We start from the raw sequence: 25,943 nt of genomic DNA on the forward strand, positions 1-25,943 counted from the left end.
CACCCATTTTCAGGCAAAGGGGGGGGGGGGGGGGGGGCGCCTTGGGGAGAGGGGGGGGGGGGGCTGTAATTGGTTTTTTTAGTCCCACGATTTGACCTTGGTGATGTATGTGGCCTGTTTTCGAGTAGTATAATGGGGGTGTAAGTGGCGCCACCAACGTCAAAATAGTCCCCCTCCCCCTCCAAAAACAAAATCCATCTTTTTTTCCTGCGATGATGTCCGTATGTTACTTCTTGTATGTTACTTGTTAGTCCGAGTAACTTGGAACCAACTTATCGCCTTTTTGAACATTCGGTCATGGTCTGGTGATATCGCCAGACCATGTCCAAATGTTAAAAAAGGCGGTAAGTTGATAAGTTGCGCTCGACAGCCCAAACTATTTTGTTAAGTTCCAAAATATAAAGTGTCTTTTCATTCTTTGATGTATGGAACAGGGTCCAAAACTGCACCATTACCATAGCAACAGTGTCATCGGGTATAAGGAAATGTTATTGACTCAATTGTGCTCAAAAAATTATCAACTAAAAAAAAAATAAAAAATCCACACATTTGAAAGGCATGGACATCTGCACAAAAAATTAGTTCATTTTCAATCACTGCATGGTCACATCAAAAAAAAATTTAACAATGAGTCGTAATTATGATAATTTACTCATTCTTCCCTCCAGCTGAGTTGTATTGTTTGTGATACATGATCATTATTTTATGCACAGTTAGAATGCAAAACATCTGTTTGTAGTACATTCTTCCCCATTGATAAGGACATTCTCAGAATGCCTGATCCTTCCTTAGCTCAAAAGCCAGGCAAATTACCATCTTTATAAACATCTTGGACATCGGCAGTAGAAGATGTTTATAAAGATGGTAATTTGCCTGGCTTTTGAGCTAAGGAAAGATCGGCACTCCCACGTTGCATTCATGATTGAAAAATGTTGCCATTGATTAGATAAGTAATTACTATGTTTAGGTCCAAATGATGATGTTCCTACAGAGGATTGAGATCAAGAAAACTGATTAGGACAAGAGGCAGCGTTTTCTTGGCAGTCTTCACCATGGAGCACAGGGTGAGTGTGTCTACCTAGATACCTGCAATTGTTAGGGGCGCAGATAGGCTTAAAGGGGGTACATAGGCGAGAGGGGGGATCAATTAGGGTCACCCAGCAGAGGGGGTTGGGGGGGGGGGGGGTAATTTAAATGTGTTATGTTTATGTTTTTTGTGGCATTGCCATTTAAATGTTGCTAGCATTTTGACTTCAGGTGTGATCCCTGGTTACATTGCATAATTATACCGGTTTATTGTTATTATTATTTATTAATTTCTGGCAATAAAACCAAGGATTCCTCAAAAGCACTGTAGCTTGCAAGCCTGAAGAAACCTATTGAAAGAAGACAATGAGAAGAAATTACTGTTTCAGAGGAAAACCCCCCAAAAAACATTCTGGGGAAAACCCTCGGAATCAGGTAGAGACTGAAAACCCAATCCATGGCCACATGTGGCCAGGGGACGAATCGAACCCTGGTCACAGTGAAAGGCGAGACAAAAAATGCAACTCCAACCTGACTCCCGAAAGCACTGGAACTGCATTTTAATCTCTCAACTCAGTCCAGTGGTCCAGTGGGTATTTTAATCCCTGCAGTTAATGGGGACATATTGCAAGTTAACTTTGGGTCTCATTACTCAATTAAAAAAACAGTGAATTTTGCCATTCACTATATTTCTGCAGATCAACCTGGTGGAACCGGTGGGTCTGTGCACCAGTGTGGCCCTGCAGCACCTCAGCGGCGTCATCGAGGACGAGCTGAAGTCCCACGAGGGCGCCCTCCGACATCGCAAGCGGACCCTTGCTTGTCCCACCACCTGGGCCCCGTCCACCGATACCGTCCTACACTGGACCAGCGCCCTCCTGATGATCGCGGCAGTTGTCCTGAGGATAGTGGCCACGGCGTTCTCCGAAGACAGGTCCCTGATATTGGAGTCGGCTGTCCTGGCGTTTCTCGTGGTCGTCAATGTCTTCACGGCGCGGTGGGACGGTCAGCTGAGGAGAATGGAGATTGTGAACCACACCAAGGATGTACTGACCAAACTGAGAGGTAGTAGATTCTTATAATAATTTTATTATTCTTGCAATGTTTAATTTATTCAGTAACCTGCAAAAGTCTAAGTAGTGTCCTTGTACTATACTAGTACATCTATCTGTAAAAGTAAAGTCTGTCCCGAGCCAATGTGGCTCATCAGGCCGGCGTTTATCTCCGGTTTCAGTAGCATGAAACGACTGAGAATATTTCTACTCCCCCTGGATGGGATGCTAGTCCATCGCAGGTTACTCCCCAGCTAATGCCGGTACCCATTTATACTCCTGGGTGGAAAGGGGCAAGTGGGGGTTAAGTGGCTTGCCCAAGGACACAATATATGACCAGCGGCTGGATTCGAACCCCGGACCCTCTGATCATGAGTCACGAACCCTAACCACTAGGCCACACACTCCCCACATCTATCTGTACTTTTTATTTATTTTCACAGTTATTTTGCTTCAGTCTAAGCTATCAATAAGACGTTTGCGAGTTAAATTTGAATAAAATCTGGAACGCTGACTCTATCCAATGCTTTGCACGTTTTAACTTTGCATTCTCCCGACCAAAGAGACTGTTACTATATCATGTGATTCGGGGCAAGCCTTAAGCTAGCAACCCCCAGCTCCGGCATGGTCTGGTGTCTTTGTGCCATTCTCATCCATTGTGAACAATGTATTGGTGCTGAGCGTCTCTTACGTAACTATGCAAGAGCTTGCCCCGAATCATGTGATTAGCAACAGTGTCTTTGGTCTGGAGAATTCAAAGTTAAAATATGTGCTAAGCATTTTGAGCAAGTCAGTGTACCAGATGTTTTTCAATTGTAAATCCCAAAGGGTATAGGTTACTCGCAAATGGCTTATTGATGACTTTTTGTTGCGTTTATGCATAATTTATCATTTGGCCCACACTGTAAAGTGGTATAGTTTTGTTTTGTTATTCATTGTCTTGTTTTAGTTGAATTACAGTACTTATATTCAAAATGTTGCTTATTGTTATTTCTAAACTTGCTAAACAATAAACAATTAGCTTGAATTGTCTAGATATGTGCAAATTGAAAAAGTGATCCTCTTGTAAAGCCTTAAGGATGAATTCACCAAGTGACTTAAAAAAAACTTGATTTATTAAAAAAAAAAAAAAAATTCCTACTATCTCAGCCAACAATTCTTGCAAAATCTCAACTTCTTATGTTTCCAAGAACTGATAGCGAGCGAAATCCACTGGCCGACAGACGTCTACTCCTCACTGTTTCAACCCAGCACCCAGTCCATCACAGAGCAGTGGACGTACCGCGACGGTCACCTGGTCAGTCTGCCCACTGCCTTGCTGGTCAAGGATGACGTCATTCTCTTGAAGCCCGGCCAGGCCTCGCCCACCATGGTTTGCAATTATGATGTAAGAAACCGTCCATAAACAGTTTCAGACTTGCATCATTACTGGCCCTTCTTCCCTGGCTGACAAAACTTCAGCTACACTATCACATCACAGCAGTCAAAATCAATCATGTGACTGTTTTTAAAGATATAGTCCATCATTTGTAATTTGTGCATTTTGTTCGTTTGAAGCAACAAAAGTGTTCAAAATCTAATGAAGGCTACTGAACAACTAACCTGATGAAGTTTCAGCTAAGCTTCAGCTGTATATTCCGAGAAAAACAGCATTCTAGGATCTCAATTTCAAATCAAAAGTTATTGAATCGTGTTTTGAATTGTCTTGAATTGCAGCTATACGCGATGTCGCGCACTGATCCGACAAATTATAGCAACCGTGCACGCGTGTGCGTCGTGCCAATGCTTGCGCACGCTTTGCCGAATAACAAAACGAACTACTAATTTAAATTTTCCTACGGTGCATCTTAAGACACACCGTTGGAAAGGCCTTCTTTCGTTGATTACTTCAAAATGACAGCTTCCAAGAAAGAATAATTTCACAGGGAGTTTAGTTCCCTTACTATCTTTCAACCAAGTTTGTTTTTCAACAATAATTACGCCAGTTACTTTTCGGATGGCTGCAAATGATGGACTATAGCTTTAAACGATATTTCATTGCTGCCACAGTGTGAGCACTCACATCACTCACCTTGTGGCAAAAAAAAAAAACCAGTGCCATCACGGAACATTTTGATTCATTAGGATCTTTACTTTGTTTTACGTCCCCTCAGGATCACAGCATAGAGCTACAGAAGGGCCAGAAATTCCAGCAGAGAGCCTTTGACGCCTGCGGTGTCCCCACGGCACGCCAGCCGCTCAAGCCGGTCAAGTTCATCGTGATGGAAACACTGTACATACCGCATCTCAGGTGAGAGGTTTATTTCTGTTCCTCATATTTGTCATTTGTCATTCTTGTCATTGCCATCGTCATTGTGGTCATTGACATTATCACCGTCTTATCGAGCTTATGGCCTTTGTCATTTTGAATGCCTTGGGTTCATTGTAATGGACATGTAATATGATGCAGTGCGACTTTTGGTAGAAAAGTTGTGTCACTGGGATCAGGACCATGGTCTTGACAGTTGTTACTACAGCCTGTCTAAAAAAAAATGGTACAATCGAAAACGATTTTTTTTCAATATTAAATCTCAACATAAGTAAGTCGTTTTGAGCATCACATTAAAGAAAAAAGACCAGGCTTTCCAATACTTTTTGTTTCATCTCATTTGCTTTTGTCAATCCAGAGATAACTCAAGTTTACTGTGGAACACAAAAATCGAGTTTGTTTCTTTTGCCAAGTTGCAATCTTTTGTAAGCTTCAAGACAGCATGGCACAGTACTCGAAACAACTCTGCCCATGCATAAAAGTGGCACAAAATCGATATTGGTGTATCGCACTAAATTGATTATATCTCTGAATTGACAAAAGCAAGTAAGACCAAACAAACACTATTGGAAAGCCCAGTCTTTGTTCTTTAATATTATGCCAAGTAAGAATGACTTATTTTGAAATTTCATATTTAACCAATTTTTTTTCTGATTGTACCATTTTTTTGGAGACAGGCTGTATTGTGGTCATGGTCCCGAAAAATTCACAGTGATGATCATTTGGTCCTAGTCATAGTCATAGTCATGGCCACTTACTAGGAGCAGTGGTCATGAATGTGGGAAGTGTTGCTGTGGCCATCTTGGTTAGCCATAGTCCCTGTCAAGGACTTTCATGGGCAAGCTTTGTCATGGATGTAATTATGTTCATTTTCAAAATCATGGTCATTGTTTGGCCGCCATTCATCTTCTGTAATTATTGTTAGCACTGTAAAATGATTTCAAGGGCGAAATCATCATCATCGTCGGTTTTGAGGCCGTTGTCCAGCATGTCCAGTCTGTTCTGGGTTGGCCTGTTTTCTTTCTATGGCTCCTCTCCACTTGGCCCTGTCCGTCGCGTCCCTCGCATTGACTTCAAGCAGACGCATGTCATCAGAAACGGAACCCTGCCACATCTTCCGCAGACGGCCGACGGGTGTGGGCCCTCCCACGACTATGTTGGTACACCTCTTGTCCCAGCTGGCATCTTCCTTCTTCTCCAAGTGACCATACCACCTCAGCCTATGCCTCCTCAACAGAAAACAAGAATATTTTGTAAAAGTTGGTTTCATTTTTACTATAGGGCCTGTCTGCAGAGGGACAACGGTAAGCCGTACCCACTGCTTGAAGTCAAACGGACCGTGTGTATTGGCATTGCCGAGAGATGGATACTACCTTTTGCATTGGTAAATGGATATTTATTGCAGTTGTCTCTGGTATTTCTAGATTTAGCACAGGGGGGTAGTGCGCACCTGCTAACATAATCCTAACTACATGAAGAGATTGGCGCAGCCATGTTTTGCTGAGATAACTGATGCGTAACTCGACAAAATTTGGGTGGATATGTATGAGGTATAATAAAACATGTATATCGTGGTTTATTACGAGATTTTTGCCTCGGGAACTAGTTTGTCAACTTCCAATACCTGGGGAGCTAATATCGACTATCCACCCTCAAACCATATCTGTATACAGTTCACCAATCAAAGCTTCAAGTCACGTCTATGATGAAATTGCAACTACATGTATGACACTTTTGTTTTTATATAAATCTTTTTTATGCAGGGTGTATCATTGCTTGCCAACATCCTACGCTTTGTGTTGGTCAGAGACGATGTCGGCCACTGGACTGAAATGCTCATCAGTTTACCCGTAAGTGTATAATTGCAGATTGCAGAATTTGTGCGTGTTTTTGTTAGGTTTGCAACAAAGCAGAATATAAACCAGTGGGACCCTTTTGTTGTCCCTTAACATCCGTCAATCTATCTGTCTATTCTCCATCTGTCCATTTCTCTTCAGTAAACCATATATTACTTGAATTATTTGTACAGGGTGAGTAAAAAAAACCCCGAAACCCAAATATTGGGACCATTGTTTTAGGGAAGTTCTTCTTATAGCACTTTCAAAATCCAGGATATGAAAGCCCAATTCATAAGCTTTCTTTTAGTACAAGATTTATTCAAATCACTCCTGTACTTTTCAAGTTATGGAATTTTAAACACAACCACCATTTTAAGGTTCTGTAAATAGTCCTTAAACAAATTTTTAACAAAAGTTATGCTAAGAGTTTTTTTTTACATGGGGGAAAGTTTACTAAAGTCCTGTCAGATTTTTAAAGAAATATTTTGTAGATCCACTTGGGCACGTTGATGATTAATCTTTATTCTGATTCTGGATTATTTTTTTTTATTTCCAGATCAATACGATACTCCCTCTGCTGCCGTTAACCGTCCCCATTCTCTGGATCCTACTGACAAGCTATGGCAATGCCAGGATCGTCACCCTCTTCCACAAATCCAAACATGAACAGGTTTGTTGATCTTAAAAACGGTGGTATTAATTGTTTACTCAAAATGTTGCAAACTTACCCTAAGAAATTAAAAAAAAACCGAATGCAACTGCTTGTGCCTTAAGAGTGGTACAGCTTTTAGGAGGGCCTTACATTTTTGTTCTAGTAGGGCAATTCTAGCGTTATGTAATGTCTGTGACAGAACTTTTAAGAGCTCAGTGAATAAACCTGAAAATGTGTTTTTCAAAATCTCATACATCCATCATCTAGTAATGGTCAAGGAGATTACAGACTAGGAGTTTTGGATCATTTCTCTGAATCATTACTTAGATATCCTGGTTAATTGGCTCTGTCGGGGACATTACCCTTCCTTTCATAACGCTGGAAATGCCCACTAGGAGAAGAAAAACTCTTAATTTTAGTGACATCTCTTTATAAGCCGTCACTGGACTAATTATTTCTTTTAATCCTGATCCTTTTTGCTCCTTCAGGCTGAATTGACAGAGTTTCCTGATGACAAAATTGGTGATAAAGCTGAAGTCAAGGTAAGGGCACACAGTATGAATTTGTACTTATAGCTGCGGTAGCAAGTAGCTCAAAATTTATAACAAGTATCAAAGGCAAAACTCTTTATAATTTTGAGCCATTGACTAGAGCACCTAATCTTGGAGATGTTCTGTAGTTCAAAGGCTCGAGCAAAGGCTAATGAGACTCGAGTCCCAAAAATAAAAGCAAAACTTTCCGAAAAGTATTTGCAATGACTTACAGTGCAAAATTTATGTTCATGTCACTTTGCGACTACAGTATGGTACCGCAGCTGCTTGTCATGTACAAACATTCAACGTGTCACAGACTCCTACCTCATGGTTTTAGAATGCACAAAATACTATCCAGGAACTGGATTGTAATCACATTTTCCAATTCGTTGTTTCATCATTGGCTTTGGGCGATTTTTCTTTCTTTTTTTTCTCCTTTTTTTTTTTTTTGCTTTTCCAGAGGGGGGCAAGTGCCCCCTTAAACCCCCCCCCCCCCTCCTTTAGTTACATTTCACTGGGACTGTCTCAACATTTATAGAAACAAAACTTGGTTTTTCGTTCTTTCCCTCAACTTCTGTAGGATGAGCAGCTGTCTTTGCGTGAGCTCCTTGAGCATTTTGTGTCGGCGTTCTTAGGTCCATCCAGCCACCTTCCCCGTTCAGCAAGTCTGCTTTACGGCCTCGGTACTATGACTGTAAGTCTTCAAATACTCTTTTCAAAAACATAAATAAATAAGAAATGCAAATAAAACAAATCATAAAGTTTTTTAACCAACTTTATTTGGATATTGGTTTCAAAATTTTATTGTATCCTTTCTTGCTTTGCCCCGGGAAACTGGCAAATTTTGGTAACATTATTAGAAATAAGGTGATTAGGTACGAGGCGTTCGAAGGCATTGGACTCTATGCACAATAACTCCTCATCGGTGACAAGGCCGAGCAAAAAAAAAGTTTCTCGTCTGGCTTTCTTAAAAAATGAAGTAGGTCAGCGCCTTTTTTTTTTCAAGATGGCGTATTTTCTAAAAGACGACGGATGGATTTTCTCGACTCTTTTGCCGATACAAAATTGTGTCCAAAGGAGCTATAACCCTTTCTACGTACTGTAGCTAAAGTTTTGTTGGAAACAAATTAAAAAAGACAATATGTGATGCGATCAGACAAAATGATTTCATTTGTCAGGAATTTTCATTTGAAGATTCAGGCCAAAAGAGGACCACTTCATCCCACCACTTCATCACATTTCTGGACGTTCCGACTTCCATAATTATTTAACTTAAGATGGTACCAGCATGCAGTTTTCACAGCAGTAATGCTGAGATTGTGCTCTTTTCAAATCTGTAAAAAAAAAAATTGACCAGGGTCGACAAACGACTCATTTAGCTTGAACGCATCACATATATTGACAAAAAAAATTGCAAAATATATTGCAAATGCATAAATAATTTTTTTTTAAAAGGAAGCGGGCGGGAATGAGAAACTGGTTTATTTTTTGTACTTGTCCCAAATAGAGAGTTGGACAAACTTTTAGTTTCCACGCTAGTCTCTTATGTGAAGACACTTTGGGCTTAGTCACAGATAAAAATTGTTTGTGTGTCCTTTGAGCAGGTGTCCTGCCTAGGAACTGTTGTTAGTGGCAACAAAAGTGCTGTTTACTGTTCATGCACTGATGCAAAGACTTGGCAAAGATTGATCGTTTCCATCTCAAACGAATGTAACTTTTTGAAACTGGTTGTTGAGATCCAACCATCCAGAATTAAATTGAATAAATGAAATTCCACATGCAGTATTTTGTGTTCTGATATTTGGTACTGTGTTTTTCTTCTCCAGTCCCTGTGCTGTGTGGACAAGCGTGGCATCCTGTCCTACGCGGACCCCACCATTGAGAAGGTCTTCTTCATGAGCAACCTCAGTGATGACAAGACCTCCTCGGACAGCGACAGCGACTCGGATGTCTTCACCAACTCTCAGGAGCAGGTGATTAACGACGGGCACTGCGGGAAGAAGGGTGTGACCATAGCGTCGCAGGAGAAGAATCTGGACAATGAAGGTGCAATTCAGTGTAGTTATCAAGTCTATCTCAAGTTCTCACAAGCTCTCACAATTCCAATGCATGTACAACGCAAGTACATCACAAGACCTCACAAGTCCTCACAAGTCCTCACAAATCCATCACAAGTCCTCACAAGCCCTCACAAGCCATCGCAAGTCAAATGCAAGTTCATCACAAGTCCTCACAAGTCCTCACAAATCCATCACAAGTCCTCACAAGCCGTCGCAAGTCAAATGCAAGTACATCACAAGTCCTCACAAGCCCTTCCAAGTCCTCAAAAATCTATCAGAAGTCCTCACAAGCCCTCACAAGCCGTCGCAAGTCAAATGCAACTTCATCACAAGTCCTCACAAGCCCTCACACACCCATCACAAGTCCTCACAAGCCATCACAAGCCGTCGCAAGTCAAATGCAAGTTCATCACAAGACGCAAAAACCCTCACAAGTCCTCACAAATCCATCATAAGTCCTCACAAGCCGTCGCAAGTCAAATGCAAGTTCCTCACTAGTCCTCACGATTCCAATGCAATCACAAGTCCTCATAAGTCCAGTGCAATTCCATGGCAAGTCCAGCACAAGTCCTCGCGAGCCCTCTCAAACCCAATACAAGTTCATCACAAGTCCTCACAAGCCCTCGCAATTCCAATGCAAGTCCATCACAAGTAATTTATCCAGTTTAAGTTCATTTTGGTAGAGAAACCAAGGATCCTCAAAAATACACATGCACTGCCACAGAGAAGCTGGAAGCTGGAAGCGAATGAATATATGTTAATATTAATGAATCTGTTGATGTTGGGGAAAGTGAAATTGAAATTTATTTTAAAATATTGTGACTGTCATTTCCAGACTACTTTCCTGAATACCACACTGAGGTTTTGACGCTGTCATTGGACTCCACAGTAAGTGTACACTTTGGTGATAATAAAAAAGGTCCTGCAAGTAACTGTTCAATCCAAGTAGAAGTGGTGTAATTATTTGTAAAACCTCACAAATCCTTACTTTGTAACATTTTACCACCAAGAGAGACTGAATTCCAATCCTGAAGGTCAATCCTGAAGTTCAATATTTAAGAACTACATTCATGAGAAATTTTTTTTTAATGGTTTGTCAATGTAGTGCAATTGGTTGTCTTGAATTACAATTTTGTTTTTGTTTTTGATAGCAAAACCCAACGAGCTTGCAGTTTGACGAAACCAGTTGGGAGAGACACATCAACTCTCTCAAGCCAATGGTAAGCAAAGGGATGTGTTAATATAGGTGGGCGCGGATGGGCGCAGATGTCCATGAATATTTGACATTGGCTTATCTAGCTCCCAGAGATATGTTCGTGAAACTCAATGGTTCTTAAATCTGGAGTGCTGAATGGTAACATATAGCAACCGATGAAACTGCATGTGATAATGAAAAGATGTTTTTTCATCAACTCGGCTGATTATGACGTAATGCCGCCAATGCCTAAAGCACAATTTGGAAATATTCCACATTCTACGTTCTGCATGTGATAATGAAGAGAGGTTTTTTCATCAGCTCGGCTGATAGTGACGCATTATGACAAATTTCACATTATTTGAACTTGAATATCGAGGGGGGCATCAGCCATATCAAGTATTTAAAGGCTGAGTCAAACTTCCTTGAGGGATTCTAAAGATCTTGGAGCATTGTTGTCAAAGTGATTTTGTTTAACTCTCATCTTCCCAAATACAATGACTGTACTCCAACATTTTTGCAAAATGGAGGATTTTGCAGGATTGAGGCTATATGGCAAAAGTGTGTGGCTGATTTCGAATGATGCAGTGTGTCAAGGTCTTGGGCCGGATCTAGTGTTGTTTATGCTCAGCCATGCACAAATCTAGGCCTATATTATGCTTGAAATCCTCCACACTGCTCCAGGATATCACTGGCTCTGCATCAACATATTGACGGTGATTGCTGGAGGATTTTGCAGTGGTCGCCCTCCAAGGACCTCAATCAAGAAATAACAGGCCATTTTGGAGGATTGAGGCTGTATACTATTTTTTTACATTGAGGCAGTTGGAGGATTTTGCAGGAATGAGGTTACATCCTAGCAAAAATCTTGTAATGTTGTTAAGTTTGACAGTCTGACACCGCCGTCTCCACATGTTTGTCTCTGTGTTGGTTTTGTCTGAAGTAAAGTCTCACGTCAGCATGCGTGGATTGTCTTGCAGGGTTTGAACATTCTGCTGAACACATGCAATCCAGACACAGTGGAGAGATACGGTCACCTGTTTGATCACGTACACAGCATTGTCAACTCGGAGGACACGACGCAACCAGCATGGGTGGCACACAGGAGGTATGAGAACACATTAATCTGACGGCCACAATTAGTAGGCAATTCTGAGGTGGCACAACACTCATGCTTGGCTGTTATTATGCATGCAATCAATGTACATTTGACTAATAGGCTTTTTCTAATGCGCAAAATGCAAACACACTTTAAAGGAAAGATACAACATTTGCAAACATCAAGAAACGAAACGATCAAATTATCACGAAATACCTAACTGGATTGTTAGGGAATGACAGTCTAAAGCATCCTGTAAAATCGTGGCTCCTGGTGTGCTGACATTTTCAAGAAAGATTGTATTTTTTCCAATGCTGGTCAGCCAACTGCTCCTAAATTTTTATATATTTTATTCCGTATTTTCTTTGTAATTGATTACACACCTGTGAAGAGGTATAAGCCTGCCAGACTGACTCTCTGACCTTACAGTTCCCCAAAGTCTACAAATTGCTCCGTTTCATCTTAAGTGGGGTCAGGGAACCAGACTACAAGAACATGATTGGTTTTCTTGGTTTTTCCAGCATCTACGAGCCCAAAACGTGAAACAAGTCAGTTTAACAATATTTGCTATAACATACTTATCCTCCAAATCCATATATTTCTGAAAATTGCAGCAAAAGCAAATGTTGTACATTCCCTTTAAATTTAAGAATGTGTTTTACAATTGTACAAGTGTGGTACAGTCAGTAATATGGCGATTGTGTGGTTACGGATCCCTCTTTAGGTTTGGTCAAGTTAAAGTGAAGACTGTTTTTATCATTCCAAAATGACTTCTGCAACCTAAACCAGACTTCTCTTAATTTTAATGACACTATTTATTTTTCATTTTGAAAAGTCGAGACAGTATCTTTCTAAAGAAAATACAATTTTATGATACATATTTACAGTTGATGCATTGTGCATATATGGTGCGTCGTGGTGATCGCCATCTTTATTTTTGTGTTGCAAGTCATTGTCTTCATTTTACCTCAAAAGTTCCCTAAAAAATTCAAAATCCTGCCCTCTATCGATGTCACTCTTGTTGGTGTTAAATGTCGCTATAAACTAGTTTCGGTGAGTCCAATAACCTGAACGTTGATTTTTGTTCTCTTATAGGAACAGGGCCCGTAACTTTACAATCGCCAGTAATACCTTTTAAATGCAGTAATACTTTTTTTAAGTACAATAAGATATTACCAAAGTGGTTGGAATTGGTTTTCTTGTTTCCTCTACAGATGTATGTGCCAGCTAGCTTACCTGATTGGCTTCACAGAGCAAGCCACACAGATGTATGAGATGGAGCAGCAACTAGCTCTGTATCAACCAGTGGTAAGCATACTGGTTATAAAGAGATTCTTTGCCATAGAGGCATAATAAAACACGCCAATCTTATAGTAGTAAGCACACAACTTTACTCAGCACCGAAAAAAACATGCCTGGCAGAAACAGGATACTACCAAAATGTCATTTAAAATATATAGCTGTTGACTTGTTTGAGCCCTTTTATATTATACAAATAATGAATGTTTGTGAGTGCAATGGTAAGTGAAATTATTCTTTCCATTGCACGAATGTGATATATTTGTTTTATATAAAACACCCGAATAAATTCTTCTTATCTGATTGGTTGACTTGTAAACAGGTACCTTCATCAATGTTCTACTTTTTCAGATGGCAATAACTGGTGGTTCACTTCCAATATCCAATTTATTCAAGTTAAAAACTGTTGGACAACTAAGTTGGGATGAATAATTCAATGACATGTGATCAATGATCCGCCAATCAGATGATGGGGATTTACTCGGGTGTTGTATAAAATAGAATATACTGTGATTTTTGGAGAATTTTTTTCTGCTGATTATAAAATTAGAACAAAACGTGGTTTTATCCAGGCCTGCCAAATGTGATAAATTTATCATAACACATAAAATGTGTTATAAAAATCAACCGGAGATTAGTTTATAAGCTCAAATGTCTATGATATGTAAATAGTAATTATAATTAATTTGTCAAAGTTCTAATTCAGTTTTTTGCAGTGTTTTGATGAGATATGTTCATGACTGTCTTTACATTTCTTTGTGGCTGCGTCTTCGCCCCAGCATATAGATGCCGATGAGAGCCACAATCGTCACATCCACAAGACGCGTTCCTTCATCAAGAAACGTACCCCGATCCCACACATCATGTCTGTCCTCATGAAGGATTCCAGAGGAGGTAAGGAAGCTTGAAATTGGCAGACTTTAAAGTTTTTGGCATTTATCATGACTCCGTAAGTTGAGTGAGACTATTGAGCAGTGTGCAACGAGTACACTTTATCTTGAAGCAAACTTGAATCCTCGATCCTGATTTTTACTTGTTCCCAAACTTGTTCCAAAACTTGTTCTTTCACAAAGACTTTACAATATTTTGGCTTGCGACATCAATCTCAATTCTAGATCACAAAAGTAAGTTTAAGTCAAATTACACTTAAGCTCTCAATTCTTAATTCTAATTTAAATTTCTAAATTCTAAGTTTATAAGTTCCAAGCAGGGGTGGCAGAACCGGGGGGGATAACACGCAGTCAGTAAATGCTTGAGTTTCTGATCAGTATGAACTGGTTCTCTTCCGGACAAGTAATTCAAGTAAAAATGATTCAATAAAAGCATTCAGTATTTTCCCTTTTGTTCTTCTTAAACCCATCATCTTACCACCCACAAGAAATTTCTGTATGTATTGTTCATATTCATTCTCATCTTATGTATAGTACTTGATTATTTTCTTAGATACTTTTAATCCTTATTTTTTGGTAAATATTTAAGGTATTTTTGTTCTTCTAAATTTGTGCTCCAAAACCAACACCTTGACTGTAGGAGATAAATGACCAAACTAACTTGACACTTCAATTTTTTTTAATGTGTTTAGGCAACAACCAGTTGTTAACTGAGGGAACAGCTGAGCTGGTACTCAGCCTGTGCACTGACTTCTGGGATGGCTCTGACCTTTGCCCTATGGATGACAATGACAGGTCAGGGGTCATTCCTTCTTTTCATCAGGCATGCAACTTTTCCTCGGATCCGCGGATTTCCTCGTTTTTACTTCTTGTGACTGCCATTACAAATTGAAAAACACTGTACAAAGTCTTGTGTGGTTTGGAGTTTCCTTGTTTTTTTCTAAATTCTCAGTTGCATGCCTGTTTCATATTTTTCAATAATAATTATAATAATGATACTAATAATTTGGGAGGCTAATCATCCTTACTCGCAGCTGAGAAGCTGAATTGCTACAACGTGGTCCAGCCGCAGGCATGTAAAGGCGACTTTGGTAGCCAGCCATAAAACCCATATTTGACCACAGAGCGCAGCCAGAGATTGAATGTGTTTGATTTTTCCGTTGGGAGGAAAACCAGAGGGCCCGGAGAAAAAAACCTCGTGGCACAGGAGACAATAAACGCGCAATTCTACTAACATGGTCTTAGCTGGGAACGAACCAGGCCCACAGTGGTGAGAGGCGAGCACTTAATGCACACGCAACCCATGTTGCCCCATGCCACCCCTTGCCACCCAATATATTACTTTACACAGGCCTTGCAAAGAGTATCTTTACTTTTACTGCACAGTTTTTGGTTGGGAGAGGTTCCTAGCAAAAACAAAATTAAAGTTGGGGCAACTCAGTTATCACTTTTGTATATATGACTTGAAGCTTTGCATAGCGGATGAGATAAAATATAGAGGAAATTTTCAGGTAACACCATTGGAAAGAAATCTCTTCTTGGACGAAGAGTGGTTCTGAAAAGAACCGGTTGGTTGAGTGTGTAACAAGACACTTTACCACTTTCGTCTGAAATTTTTCTTTTATTTTTAATCATTTGTTTAGGAAGAAGATTCTTGATTTCTACCAGCGCGCCACCCTTTCCTCTTATTGCTGTGCCTTTGCCTATCAGCCCATGGTAGACTCCATGGCCAAGTACTTTGATGATCTCTACATCGAGCTGCCCGCTGGAGGAAAAATGGGCAGGCTGCCGTCCGATTTGGAAAATTTTGGGATTGCGAGGTGAGTTGTGATTAGAATTTCCAAGTTGGGGGAAACATATGTCAGGCGATGTGGAGTACCATGGTCCTGTGGTTACGGTGTTTGACTCGTGCCGTGGTGCCGTGGTTTGAACCCTGACGGGGGACATGGTGTTTGTGTTCTTGGGAAAGACACTTTACTACAATTGCCACTCTTGGCCCAGGAGTAGGTAACTGTGAAGGTAGATACCATCTTGTGCTGATCTCGAGCTGCTGCAGAAAATTGTCTCATGGCCAGATGAGGAAGGGTAATAATTGTGAAGGACTTTGAGGCCCTTGGTGTAAAGCGTTATATAAGCACAACATTGTTATTATTTTCGTAAAACAAAGCTGGAAATGCAAATACAAAGTAGTTTTGACTTTGTAGAACAATCAAAATATGCCTTTTTTTTTTTTTAAATGTCTGCAACTTTTGCGATTTCACAGCAGTGCTACCTGCTGTAACCATGGTAACACCAAAGATTGTACCAAGTGTGAACTGGCCCCTACTGTTGGGTTTTTGTTTATCAAAGTATTGAGTCAGGTTGGCGTAGCGGTACTTTCCTTGCCTTCCACCGCTGTGACCCGGGTTCGATTCCTGCCTGGGCCATTATGTGGATTGGATTTTCTGTCCCTACCTGTTTCCATGGGTTTTCCTCAGACCATTCTCCTGGGGTTTTCCTCCCACTTCCAAAAAAGTATTATTTTTTTTTCACGTTGACTTCTTTCCACTGGGCCCCATGGGAGACCAGTGGATTCCACTGAATGGGTTACCCAGTTAAAATTAGAATTAAATAAAAAATAAATAAATGAGTAACTGTAATATCAAGTGTACTTAAATTTCATTGTATTCAAACTGTTTAGAAAGTACCATGAGTACCATGTCAGGAGAATAGCACTTAAATGCTCCTGCTGGTACAGGAGGCTTGGACAGGCCAGCTTACTATCAGTGGTTGACTCGTTAAGACTTTCGTATTAGTTAGCAGGAGGTAGTGGGTTCAAGTCCAACCCGAGCAAAAGTGTGAATTTTTTTCCCCTCAGGCTTTTGTACAACACTGGATAGGCAGTGCTCATAATAATCACATCAGTTAGAGGCTGAAACCAATATTGGAGTAGAACAACATTACTTCTTTTTGAAAACACCTCTCATCGAGATCTAGAGTCGAAGAATATGGACTGTCAATTTTTATTTTGCTGTCATAGATCCTCTTGGGATGTAGACATGACGACGGCCCACCAGCACAGCAACAAGGGGGAGGAGGGGGAGGGTAGAGGGAGGAAATACCACAGCCTGGACTCAGCCATGGATAAGATGGATGATATCAGAGATGCTGGCGACTGCTTCAGGTAATATTACGGGGACTCTCCTGAGGACGAGCTATTGTCCAAAAAAACTTTTGTCCTCGGAAACACTCAGACACACCAACAAAAGCTATTTTGTACTTTCACATGGTTTCACTGCAAATTCACATTTATTGCTGACATCCCCATAAAAAAGAGTTCAAATGTTCTTTCTGTGACATTAGAATTGCCCATTGCTTTTATATTGACCTTTTTACAGACTGACTTGAAAAGTACAGTAAAAGTGTTTGTTGCAAGGTATTGTCTGACTGTTTTTATTATAAAAGTCTGTACCTAATTCCGTACTTGATCCAGCCTGTGGCATCAGCTTGCTGTTTGTATCGCTTAGCCTGTATTTCTCTCTCTGTTTTTGGTTTCCATAGAGCTCAGTGCGGTCAGATCTTCATCGGCATGGTCACCATGAACTACCAGGCTAAGTCAGACATCGTGGCCCTGATTGAGAACCTGGACCACGCCTGCATCCGCTTTGTGCACTTCTCTAGAGACCAAGAGCTCAGGAGCAGGGTGAGTAATGACTGACTGATTGACTGATTTAGGGGGGTTGAGGTGAAACTTTGGCATTTTTAATATCTGCGTACTTGGTTCGAATCCCATCTATGCCAACGCCTGGATTAGGTTTGCAGTCCCTACCTGAATTTGTGGTATTCCCGGGAATGTGATTTTAGGGGTTCCTTCCACCTCTTAAAGAGAACATTCCTTCAGTATTTTCTCTCAAGGTTTGTGCCAAACGAGTGTCTGTCAACATTTCAGGAATCTTTATTTTTCAAAACCAGGAATTAAAATGAATAAAATCAGTTGAAACATCAATTGTTAGATTGATTCATTTAGTAAATGCCGGAGTTCAGTCCCATGGAACTTCCTAACATGAAACTGTGCATGGAAAATTGAAGTGAAAAGCAAAAATCAGATTGAAAACCGGTCATCAGCAAAAAAATATTTCATGACGTTTTGGGTTGTGACATTAAGAAGCACTACCTCACTACCTCATGATCAAATTTAACCAGCACATTTTAATTGGTGAAATTCCAACCTGGACCTAAATGAAAATGAGTTAAACCACTGCAAACTGCTCACTGACTGAATTGAGCTGAAATGTACTAATCAAAAAATTGGAGTGGCCTGATTTTTCATCCTTAATGGCTTAATCTAAGAAATATAAATTGCTTCAAATGAAATTAATGCTTACCACGAAGGAATTTGCTTCCTAGGTGTTTTCTGAAAAGATGGGTCTAGAAGCCGGCTGGAATTGCCACATCTCCTTACAGAGCGACCCCAGCAGCAATGCATCCAACAACGGCGTCTCCCGCCAGCACTCAGACCAGTCCTCCTCCCTCAAGAGCAACCCCTCTAGGAGGAGCGTCGATGTCGCGGCTTCCTTCTCGGCAGACCACCCGAAGGAGATTCACGCAGATGTTCCCAATCTCAAGGTGCTGTGGCACGGACAGGACCAAGATGCGAAGAGAAGCTTGAGCAATGCCTCCGCTGACGGGAAACTTCAAGGGAATTGTAGAGACAGGGTAGGCTCTAGAGGGAAGGAGGCGAGAAGAGAAGACGCCAAGTCTGTGAAGGTCTTGGTGGATGCTGAAGGCGACGATGAGGAGCATGTGACCGAGACATCGCAGCTACTTTCATCATCCCAGCATGCGCCATCCATCTCTCCATCGCTAGCCGAGACAAACGTGCAATGTGACAAGCCTGATTCAAAAGCCAAGGCTTCCCAAGATGCAACTTTTAGTGGATTGGCACAAGATGGTGCTGTCAAGCAGGCTGAGCCAAGATCGGGAAATGAGGCGCAAAGAAGAGACAGCATCAAAGATGAAGAAGAGGATCATGCAGGTGAGACGTCAACACTCCTCCCATCCGCTCATCCAGCATCAGTGGCAGCTCCGAAGTCCGCGGACCACTTGCCACAGAAGTCCACCTCCCGGCCTCATCCTCACTTCTCGGACTCCTCCTTGCCCGAAGTCCAGATCTCTGGAGAGCAGGAAGGCACCGATGCCGTTACAGCCAGCCACCATGTCCGGCACAAATCCAACCTGGAGGTTCTGAGTGAGGAGATGTCTGTCTCCTGGCGAGCCAGAAACATCTCAGAGACCCGGACGATGAGTGACGACACCGAGACCCTCAGCCACGTTACTGAGAGTGAGACTGCTGTGGGGTTTGACATCTCAAACAGGGTGAGTACATACACCGAACCTTAACACTTCTTGAAGCGATACCCCCCAAAAAGGAAATAAATTTTAACAAAATTGTGTCAAAGCTTAAAGTGATGGAAAGTATGAAGTGGTAGAACTTTTCGTTTTTTTCATTTATGCTGAAAGGATCTCATAAGTAAAATGGATTTAAACATTTGTATTTGTTGAAATGTAGAGTACATGTTTACTTTGCACTTTCCCTTGTTATACTAAAAGAAGCCCTTTTTTAATGTGAGCCTTTTTGTGATAATTCTTTATTGTTCAAAACAAAAAAATATATAAATATATACCAAAACAATTTCCCTTGGAGTAAGTGATGCATTTTGCCAAAGTCTGGGTCAGATGTTCAGCTGCCGTATGGCTAGTGCATTCCAATCCTTGCATTGACTGTAATTTGGTTTGATTTATGTAAAAAAAAAAAAATTCAGGCCAAACTTCCTCGAGGTATCGAGAACATCAGACCGCACCTTGAGAAAGTTGACAACGTGCCGCTGCTTGTGCCACTCTTCACTGATGTCACTCCAGAGAGTAAGTGAAATATGTTTGGAAAAATCTTGTTAAACAGAGATGAAACTTTTCCGATTTTAATCGGAAAACCGACTTTTTGAATTTTCTCACAAAATGTCATTTTACTTCAATCATAATTTCGAAGAAAAGTCGATGAAAAGTTGATGGAACTGGCACGTTAAAATCATCGCGAACGTAGTTTTAATCTCTTTCACCAGTCGTTATTGAAGTGTTTCAACGGTAGAAACACAGGGTATAATACTAATCGGCGCCTTCTCCGGCTGGACAAAAGGTTAAACATTGACAGGCGACATGGAAAAATCACTGTGTCGCACGTGCGTGCGAATATGCAATGGTACCAGCGTACGTACCGCACCGTGCCGTCCGCTAGCACATGGCCGGTCGGGAACAGGTAGCCTTGTGAACGATCCAGTAGATAAAATCATTGTGTTGTGCAGTTTTCGGAGGTTTCAAATATAGTTATACAAAATGCAATGCTTTAAAAATCGTGATGATTATCTCGAGGATAGCGAAGAGAGCATTAGCGAAACATTTCACTGGCATTTGCCATTTGTTAGAAGAGAAAGACGACAATGCCTGAATTTTCCCCACGTATGAATGCAAGTGGAGTAGGCCTAGTGGTGGTGTGTGGTTGAATGGACATGAAGCACCATGGACGGTGCCCTTATCTTTCGGACTTTTCCCTAGACTTTGGTCTCAAGTAAGAAGTGAAATTCTTTATTGATGACTCCATTACTCTAACTGTAATTTGGGCATTTTATGCAATGAAAACACAGACCATGTTTTTCATCGTAAAATTTTGCTTGAATCGAAAATAAAGCAGGAAAAGGTGTCTGGAAATTGGGCATGAAGTGTATTGTACATGCATGTGTGTAATGCAGCGCGGCCCGGATTTCGGACACGTATTTTTCTTCGGCATATTTTCCGATTTTTTGGCCATATGCCAGTTTCATCTCTGGTTAAAAGAAAGTTAACTGTGATATAACATGTTAACATGTTAACATTGTTAACATTGTTAACGTTGTTAACATTGTTAAAATGTTAACAATATTAACATGTTAACATTGTTTCTCACTTGACTTGAAGCCTATCTGTTTGGCAAACAGTCCAGAACATAAAGAAATTAAAACAAAAAAACATCTCAGCCAAAGATTTCCCAAGGATGTGAGGCCTCACCATTTCACGTTACTGTTTCATGTGCCACTCTTGGTAAGCACCGTCGATATATCCATATTACTTCATTATTCGGTATTATTTTGATATCAATATCGCCGATCGCAATTTTGTAATCATATAGAAATATGAAAATGTTTGATATTGAGGATTCATATCGAAAATATCGAATATGCGTCAGATTGTTCTCAAAATAAATCTCCCGTTTGTGCTTTTACTTTGTGTGTATCGTTTGCTGAATAATGAAATACAACTCGGCGGCAACTTGTGCTTGTCACTCAAAATAAACACATCGCAAAATGCCAAGCGGTGTCGCTTTGTGCTCTGCATTGCTAGAATTTGCAGTCTCCTTAATCATGTGAAACCTCAAAAGAAACTGTCGGTTCTGGACAAACTCTCAGTGCTGAGATTTGTTTTAAAAAGTTTGAACTATATGCTCCAGAGAAAGCCGTGGAAAATTGGGACTTAAAGTTTTTTTTTTTTAATCAAAGTGTCGTCTTTATGTCTTTAAAGGGAAAATACAACATTTGCAAACATCGAAAAATAGAATGACCACGTTTTTACAAAATACCTTACAGGATGTTGGTAAATGACAGTCTAAAGCATCCTGTCAAATTATGGCACCTGGTGTGAAGTCATTTTCAAGAAAATTGTATTTTTGTTTACATTTCCAACGGTGGTCGGCCGACCACCGTAGGAAAAACCTAACTATTTTTTACTACTGCTCCAAATTTACCATTTTTTCAGTCCAATTTTGTTTGCTAATTGGTTTTATGTTCATGAATGGGTGCAGGTCAGCTAGACTGGTTCCCTTAGCGTACAATTTTCCGGCATCTGTAAATTGATCCATTTCATCTTCAGTGGAGTCAGGGAACCAGACTACTTGAAAATGTTTGTTTTTCTTGGTTTTTCCAGCATTTTCGAAAACAAAACTTCAAACATGTCAGTGTAATAATAATTTGATCTATTATACTAACCCCTCAAATAGTTCATTTCTGAAAATTACAGCAAATGACAATGATGTACATTCCCTTTAACTTTTACAATCGATTCACCAAATATTCTCGAAATTGGATTTCTGAAATATCGATTATTGGAAATTCTGATATCGACGGTGTTTAACTCTTGGCTTATCAATTACTACTGTATAACACTTCTTTTTTTTTCAAAATTGATCTCCAGCCACTCAGGAGATGCTTAAGATCATGCAGGATTATGGTGAGGTCATCTGCTGTCTGGGTAGCAGTGTCAATCTTCTCAACATGCCGCTCTTTGCACAGGCTGATATCAGGTTAGTTCCGGCTACATGAATATTCATTACGGCTCATATGTATCTAGTAGCCAATCATTTTTGCCCAGGCTGATATCAGATAATATTTAAAATTTGTAATTAAACATTCCCTAATGTTCAAAGCCATATTAAAAAATCGGACAGTAAAATAAGGGCCAAGTTCGGGCAAGGACCATTAGTCGACTAGTGGTTGTGACGTACCTTACGCCTGCGCACTAATAGCAAAGTGCGAACGTCTCTAGTCGAACGCTGGTCAAAATGTCATTGCAAAACGTCTGGATCCTGGCTCCCTGCTGTATATGAACGCGCGCGGCTATGGTTGCCAGCGAAGCAACCAACCCCAGTAGGTTGGTTCCAAATAGTCGACTAGCGTAGTTAACCATCGTCGACTAGACAGAGTTCGGGCAAGCGTTAGTCGACCAATGGTTAACTATAGTCCTTGCGCGAACTTGCCCAAGGCTGCATTGTGCCTGCATAAATAGTCTGGCGCCATCCCATTCAACAGTTAACAATTAATGAAATACATGCAGGGAACTCGACGAAAATGGCCAACTCATGAATAAGGCCCAGTGGGGTTTTGTACCTTTGCCATTTGATTGATCGTTTTTCCCCCTTGTTTTTTCCTCTGACTCACGCAGCATTGGAGTGGAGCCTCTCTACCCCCACGTGTGTCAGCACCGTGACCAACCAGAACAGCTCTCCTGCAGTAAACCATACTGGCACACGCCCACCGGCCTGGGCAGTCTCCTGACCAGCCTGCCTTGCTCACTCGCATTCTGGTGCAATCACAACTTCAGTCTGATTAGTCTCATTCAAGAAGTGAGTTCAGGCTGTGTATTGTGTGTTAGATTTGAATGGAGGGGAAAGCAATGGTATATTTAACATATTTAGATAATGTGTATAACCACAAACAGAGCTTTGAAGATGAGGAAAATTTGGTTGTTTTTCATGTTTCAAGCTGTTGTTTTTTACACTGCATTTTATTTCCTGTAGAATACAGTGAATTTTTTTAAACAATTTGATCACTTGAAAGTGGGAGAGTGTGTTGTGGAAAAATCAATGTCTAGAAGGTTTGTAGCAGCGCAGAGTAATGGATCTCTCTTGAGTTGCAGCAGATGGGAAAAATCTTAACTGAATATTTGAAAAGCATCTTTGTCTTTACATATGAAAATCTAATTCAGGTTTTTTATTTTTTAAAACCAACTTTCACAAACCTTGCTTTCGATTTTTGCAAAAGGCAAAACAACTTCTGATTATACAGCCAAATATCATATACAGTGTGTGAACAAAAGATGCAAGGGATTAGCGTGTTTAGATGTCACCCGGAGGCGAGTCGAGGCAATATTGACCTTTTAACCCATCAGCAGTGCCTGTGTATAAATACAGCCAGTGCGTGTTATCACGTCCTCCGACATGAACTGGTTAAACATGTAATAAAGTTTAATTTGAGGGATCACCTTTATAATATCAAAATTCTTCCTACAAAACAATTGATGACATCTATAGATTTCCATGTGGGATTTTGTTAAATGCCCTCAAAATCACAAATTGCCTCTAAATTGTTTTCGTAGACAATTTTACCTGTGATCTGACTTGTGCTCCTACTCCTACTCTGATAATCACCCACATGATATGCTCACCCCCGCCGCCGTCCCGTACATACCAGCCTCTCCAATACCCTGCCTGATATTTAGACCATTCCATTATCCAGGCAAGGGGTTTGTGCACTGCCATCAGTACCGTCTTCACCTTCCTGATGTTCACGCTGCTCTCCCTGACTGCCGTCCAGCTCCTGGCCTCGGTCTGTCTCCTGCCTCCCCCGCTCGCCGGTCGTCACGTCCTGTGGCTCTCTGTCATCGTCGCGCCGGTGCTGTCCGTGTCGCTGTTCCACTCGCAGGTCAACCACCTGACCATGACCAGCGCCACGGGGAAGAATCTCAAGCACAGGGATTCCCAGGTACACCAGGGGCCAATTTCACAGCGCTGCTAAGCACAAAACGTTGCTTAGCACAAGCAAAGTCTGGCTTATAAAAGCAGGTTACCAGCCAAAACTCCACGTGATGTATATTGCTCATGATTAGAGTTCAGCTGTTGTTTGCTTAGCATGAAAGTCACATAAAGTTTTGGCTGGTAACCTGCTATTATCAGACAGACTTTTTTGGTGCTAAGCAAATTTTGTGTGTTAAGCAGTGCCGTGAAATTGTGCCCAGGGCTTAACCCTAACTCATATTTGCTAGGATGTAACCTCAATCCTGCAAAATCCTCCAACTGCCTCCTTGTAAAAATAGCATTCAGCCTCAATCCTCCAAAATCATCCGTTACTTCTTGAATGTGGTCCTTGGAGGGCTGATCACTGCCTCAATCTTGCGAAATCCTCCGGCAATCACTGTCAAAATGTTGAGGCAGAGCCAGTGACATCCTGGAGCAGTGCGGAGGATTTCAAGTATAATTTAGGCCTAAATTTATGCATGGCTGAGCATACACAACACAAGGTCCAGCTCAAGACCTAGACAAAGTGCATCCTCCAGAATCAGCAACACACTTTTGCTATGTAGCTTCAATCCTGCAAAACCCTCCATTTTGCAAAGAGGATGTTGAAGGATTTGGGAAGGTTAGGGATAGGAGTGATGGATAATAGAGGAAACCCCATTGGCAGGGTTACTTGAAGTGCATCACAGAAAAAGTCGACAGCTGTTCGCTCAAATGGTTTTCATTTCGTTCAAATGGTTTTCATTTTGCCCTGCACAACACAGACTCTTAGGTGTTTTGTTATGACCAGGTTTGACCTCCCAAGTCGACTGAATCTGGTACAAAATCCTCTGTATTGACAGTGAGCAAATGAGATCATGTGAACATATATTGCCGCCAACTTAACTACTAAATTATCATGATCTATAAAATCATTCACTTTTGAAATTGACAATAAACGATCAGATTTTTATGTTTTAGAAAATTTTTTAGAATAATTTAATTGTTACATGTGGGATTGTATTGAATAAGTAATGGGAAACATGGTAAATCCAAGCCCAGTTTATGTGTTTTTTTTTTTTTTGGTTCCTTTTTTCTTTCAGGTCATTCAACTGTACATGTTCTTCTTTTTCGCTCGGTTCGGTCTCACCATATTTATCTCCTTGCTGTGCCACGCCCTCACCCTCCACGCCTTTTGCCAAAAGACTGCCACGCCCACTGAATCTTGCCACATCATCTTCGGAAACAGGTGAGCTGTCAATAAGTAGCTGTTGCTGACAGACCATGTCTGATCCTCATTGACAGACATTTTATTGTGGGGAGTTCTCTCAGTTTACTCTTTTATTTTTTTTCAGTTGGTCATGGTGTTATATGGCAGTGTTATTTGGTGTAACTATCACTGCCTAAGTGTAATTCTCTTGAATACAGAAGTTTTAATGGAATTTGAGTTGTGATTCCAAAGGGAAATAAGGCTCTCTTTCTGACACAGTGAAAATCCAGAGAAGTATGTGATAGTCAATTTTGCTTAAAACCTTAAAAACATGTTTTTCAAAATTGTACCCAGCTCCAAATGTGAGATGTTCTGGCAAAATAAGACAGAACTGGGCACAGGCTGCAGTGGAGAAATATGTAAAAAAAAAAAAAAAAGGAACAGGGGC

At 40.8% G+C, this 25,943-nt stretch overlaps 1 protein-coding gene across 1 annotated transcript in view; it reads left to right on the forward strand.

Annotated features, from left to right (window-relative positions):
• LOC119737676 (transmembrane protein 94-like) overlaps nucleotides 1-25,943 on the forward strand; it is a 32,155-nt gene that overhangs the window by 229 nt on the left and 5,983 nt on the right. Inside the window, exons 2-26 of the mRNA XM_038212180.1 lie at nucleotides 968-1,064; nucleotides 1,725-2,091; nucleotides 3,269-3,465; nucleotides 4,232-4,368; nucleotides 5,668-5,770; nucleotides 6,150-6,236; nucleotides 6,781-6,894; nucleotides 7,365-7,418; nucleotides 7,990-8,103; nucleotides 9,236-9,455; nucleotides 10,305-10,357; nucleotides 10,621-10,689; nucleotides 11,645-11,772; nucleotides 12,978-13,071; nucleotides 13,842-13,956; nucleotides 14,645-14,747; nucleotides 15,596-15,772; nucleotides 16,972-17,115; nucleotides 17,493-17,634; nucleotides 18,339-19,307; nucleotides 19,754-19,853; nucleotides 22,209-22,317; nucleotides 22,956-23,136; nucleotides 24,029-24,274; nucleotides 25,389-25,534. Of these exons, the coding sequence (XP_038068108.1) occupies nucleotides 1,053-1,064; nucleotides 1,725-2,091; nucleotides 3,269-3,465; nucleotides 4,232-4,368; nucleotides 5,668-5,770; nucleotides 6,150-6,236; nucleotides 6,781-6,894; nucleotides 7,365-7,418; nucleotides 7,990-8,103; nucleotides 9,236-9,455; nucleotides 10,305-10,357; nucleotides 10,621-10,689; nucleotides 11,645-11,772; nucleotides 12,978-13,071; nucleotides 13,842-13,956; nucleotides 14,645-14,747; nucleotides 15,596-15,772; nucleotides 16,972-17,115; nucleotides 17,493-17,634; nucleotides 18,339-19,307; nucleotides 19,754-19,853; nucleotides 22,209-22,317; nucleotides 22,956-23,136; nucleotides 24,029-24,274; nucleotides 25,389-25,534 (4,181 nt within the window). The 5' untranslated portion in view covers nucleotides 968-1,052. The remainder of the gene's footprint in view (nucleotides 1-967; nucleotides 1,065-1,724; nucleotides 2,092-3,268; nucleotides 3,466-4,231; nucleotides 4,369-5,667; nucleotides 5,771-6,149; nucleotides 6,237-6,780; nucleotides 6,895-7,364; nucleotides 7,419-7,989; nucleotides 8,104-9,235; nucleotides 9,456-10,304; nucleotides 10,358-10,620; nucleotides 10,690-11,644; nucleotides 11,773-12,977; nucleotides 13,072-13,841; nucleotides 13,957-14,644; nucleotides 14,748-15,595; nucleotides 15,773-16,971; nucleotides 17,116-17,492; nucleotides 17,635-18,338; nucleotides 19,308-19,753; nucleotides 19,854-22,208; nucleotides 22,318-22,955; nucleotides 23,137-24,028; nucleotides 24,275-25,388; nucleotides 25,535-25,943) is intronic.

The sequence above is a fragment of the Patiria miniata genome, unplaced genomic scaffold (assembly GCF_015706575.1).
Source record: "Patiria miniata isolate m_02_andy unplaced genomic scaffold, ASM1570657v1 HiC_scaffold_3, whole genome shotgun sequence".
NCBI classification, from domain to species: Eukaryota; Metazoa; Echinodermata; class Asteroidea; order Valvatida; family Asterinidae; genus Patiria; species Patiria miniata.